Source organism: Scardinius erythrophthalmus, assembly GCF_964197995.2.
Source record: "Scardinius erythrophthalmus genome assembly, contig: HAP1_SCAFFOLD_582, whole genome shotgun sequence".
Taxonomy (NCBI): Eukaryota; Metazoa; Chordata; class Actinopteri; order Cypriniformes; family Leuciscidae; genus Scardinius; species Scardinius erythrophthalmus.
The window spans coordinates 15,001-19,012 of record NW_028296037.1 but is presented as its reverse complement, the minus strand read 5'-3'; the positions used below and the strand labels follow the sequence as shown (position 1 = coordinate 19,012).

The 4,012-nt window shown below is 34.8% G+C and overlaps 1 protein-coding gene across 1 annotated transcript in view; it reads right to left on the bottom strand.

Annotated features, from left to right (window-relative positions):
* Positions 1 to 1,103: 1,103 nt before the first annotated feature.
* The window catches only part of LOC308686649 (protein kinase C-binding protein NELL2a-like), a gene marked incomplete at both ends in the record, with an annotated part of 17,648 nt that continues 14,739 nt past the window's right edge, over positions 1,104 to 4,012 (bottom strand). Inside the window, 3 exons of the mRNA XM_081395088.1 lie at positions 1,104 to 1,232; positions 1,949 to 2,054; positions 3,623 to 3,714. Of these exons, the coding sequence (XP_081251214.1) occupies positions 1,104 to 1,232; positions 1,949 to 2,054; positions 3,623 to 3,714 (327 nt within the window). The remainder of the gene's footprint in view (positions 1,233 to 1,948; positions 2,055 to 3,622; positions 3,715 to 4,012) is intronic.

Genomic DNA, 4,012 nt, shown 5'->3' with positions numbered 1-4,012 from the left:
AGCATGGGTGTCTAAACTTATGCATAACACTGTATATATATATATATATATATATGTATATATACTGTATATATCTATATATGTATACAAAATAATCACATATTACATGTTGGCTCACATTAGCGTCGTATCGGAAGCATTTAATTAATTTCCTCTTTAATGATGACCTAGTTTTATGTCAACACTTGATTCTGCAGCATTTTAACAAGAGAAAAATCCAATTATCACAAGTAAAGCCATTATACACATGTCCTGGAATAATAATGTATATCCAGGAATATTAAAATCAGCCAGCGGCTCTAACACTGTATAAATTCCTGTTTTTCATCTTTCTGTAATTATGATTCATTTCCCGCAGAGTAAGCGCATGTAAATGTCACACGTGTTCTGCAGCAACACGGCCTGGAAAGGAACGGATTATCTGTCAGATCAGCTGACCAGGGGTGAGTTTCATCGTTAGCCAACTATGGTTGCAAGTTCTGTCGTTATCAGCAGTTCAACGAGTCGGTGTTTCCCAAAACCATCGTTCCAACGAACATTCGCCAACAGCATCGCAGAGTTGTGTGTTTGGAACGACAGCTCTAGATCTCGAGCTGTGGTTAGAAGCAGAGTTTCTAGTTTGCATGACATGTGGACCCAATAAATCCTTATCTTGAGACAAATAAGCAAGCTGACATTCAGTACAATCTGTGTTTTATTTAGAATACATACAAATCTCATTTACGTCTTTTAGTTTGTCAAGAGATTTAAAGCATCGTTTCTGAAGAGTGCGCATGTGCACAAGAACGAATCTATGACTGAATCTGGAAATAAAGCAAAATAACTGAGAAAAATGAAAAATTGGCCTCTGTCCATCATGGCCTCCTAATCATCCTCTTATATATACTGATCTCCACCAGTTAGCTGGTGTGTGGTGGGCGTTCTGGCACTAAATGGCTGCCGTTGCCTCATCCAGGTGGATACTGTACATTGGTAGTGGATGAGGAGATTCCCCCCTTCCATATGTGAAGCGATTTGAGTACCCAGAAAAGCGCTATATAAATGTAACGAGTGATTATTACAGGGACAACCCCCCCCCCCCCCCCGGTTGATTGACGGCTCACCTTCGCAGAAAGCGCTGTCCTCGCGTAGCGGCCGAAAGCCGTTCTTGCAGTTGCAACTGGCGCCGGCGTCCAAGTTCACGCAGGCCGAGTTCTCCGCGCAGATGTTGTCCTCGGCGCAGAAGTCGTGTCCTTTAAGCCCAGATAGAGGAGTTGGTAACACTTTACAATAAGGTTAATTAGTTAATGTATCAACTAACATGAACTAAAAATGAGAAATACATTTGGGTTACACTTTATTTTAAGGTGTCATTGTTACAGTGTTATTATATATTTAAGTACTGAGTAATATTAATTAACTTAATGTCCTTACTATAGGGTTAGGATAGGATTAGGGTTTGGTTGAGGGTTAGTTGCATGTAATTATGCATAATTTACTGTTATTACTATGGTAAGTACATGTAACATGTAACAAGGACACTGTAAAATAAAGTGTTACCCACATTTGTCACTATATCTTTGTTAGCGTTATTTAATAAAAATCCAGCTGTTCATTGTTTGTTCATGTTAGTTCACAGTGCATTAACTAATGTTAACAAGATTTTAATAATGTATTAGTAAATGTTGAAATTAACATTAACAATGATTAACAAATGCTGTAGAAGTGCAGTTCATTATTCGTTCACGCTAATCAATGTAGTTAACTAATGTTAACTAATGAACCTTATTGTAAAGTGTTACCGAGGAGTTGGATTTATATTGATGAGTTTATGCTGCTAGAAACACGGAACCACTAAAGGTCAGCCAAAGGTTAAACTAATTACACTGATCATTGTATTTTCAGTAACAATCAGCATTCTTTAAAAGAGGGTTTTCCGTACAGAATGAAGCCAGATATTGTTCCGTACCTCTGCAGACTTTGCAGCATCGGTCTGTGAGTGAGATCTGATCAGATTCAGCACAGGAGAGCTGGGGACAGTCCTCAGAGTTCGTGACTCTATGCATCGTGCGATCCTGAAAAATAATATAAAAATGTGAAGGAAAAAACCTCCAGACAGCGTACTGTACTGTATTGAGTTCTATTACGCAAAATTAGGTCGAAATGCCTGTTATTGGCAAGAGTCCTTCTACATCTTAAATGAGTTAAGTCTTAAATGACCACAAAGAGTTGTGAGAACATCTAATACGTGTCTACGGAGCACTTGAGTTGAGAGGAAAAAACATATGCTTTTGCGTTCTCTCGCAAATGTTTTGCGTTCCCCGCGGAAACTTTGTGCTCGCTTGCTAAACTAAAAATGCGAATGCAAAGTTTCTCGGGGAACGCAAAACATTTGTCAGAATACGCAAAAGCACCTCCCATCTCATATCTTTGTTTCATCACCATGTCCTTTTAGCGTCAGTCAAATCCACAGCAGGTCTTAAAGTGACAGCAGCCTAATAAACCTGCTACTGTCCATCATTAATGTTAATCAAGATGCAATAACTTTCAGCTCTTGGCTGTATAACTCTTGTAGCTTTAATGAAGATTAATCTATATATTTTGGTAGAGCAAGCAAAAATCTGACCTGGCCTGACTGGGCAAGTAGAAAAAATCCATTCAAATGTAATGTAATGTTAATCGGCTCAGAGCTCGAGTTTAATTTCAGTGTTAAATATTTAGGAAATCTACCAACAGAGCTGAGAAAGACAGATAGATATTTGTTACAAATACTTTTAGCAAGAAAGCAATAACTAGAAAATGGCTAAGTAAAGATTCCCTGACAATTGCTGAATGGATAGAAATAGTTAGGGAAATTTATGTTATGGATCATTTGACTTTCTCTCTGAGACATGCCCGAAAGAAATGTGAAGCATATTGGAAAAACTGGATATCTTATCTGAATACAAATTGATGTATATGTCTTGTTTATAGACAATGAATATGCCTTTATTTTTATTTATTTATTTTTTTTGTTCCCTTTTCTTTTCTTTTCCTTTCCTGTTTTACATGATGTTAAGCATTTCTGTTAATCTATGATGATTTTGCCTGATGTCCCTTGGTCTGTCTGTCTGGTTTTCTTTTCTTTTTTTTTTCTTGCCAAAAAAAAAAAAAAAATGTAATGTAATTTAATCGATTGAAATGTAATCGATTGACAATACGTATAAATATATACACACAAAATATACAAACATACAATATATACTGTATATATACTTTATAATTTCTAAAACATTAAAAATATTTGTTTAATTAAAATATATATTTTTTAAATATAAAAAAATTATATTTATATATATATATATATATATATATATTGGTATACATATATATATATAGTTGTATAAAATATTAAGGGTGTCTATATATATTTGACGTTTATATAACTTAAATATATAAAATATAAAACAATATGTAAAATCAAATCTATATTATATAAATAATTTTGTATGTATGTTTGTACGTATATAAATATATATATATATATATATATATATATATATATATATATATATATATATATATATATATACATACATACATACTATAATTATTATTATTTTATGTTATACCAATACATAGGAGCAGTTGTAAAGATTTGTACCCTGCATTCAAACAGCTGGCAGAGTCCAGAGGGATGATGAACAGCACAACGGAGTCCTTCCACCAGCGTCTGCTCCGAAAACAAGCACTTCGCTGCAGAAACACACAAACAATCATAAACAAACACGCTGATACACTCCTCCATATGCACACACACCTGCAGGCGGCCCGTCCGGATACTGATACCAACCCACATATTCTCTACTGTTTTTCCACTGTTTTCGTTGATACAATAAAAGTGAATTGAGTCCAAAACAACATTAAGGCTCGTTCACACCAAGGACCTATAACTATAACTATAAAGATATCGTTCTAAAAATCTTTCTAAATATAAAAGAATAGCACAGCACAACTATTATGATAACAGCACAGAAGAACAATATCGTTGGAA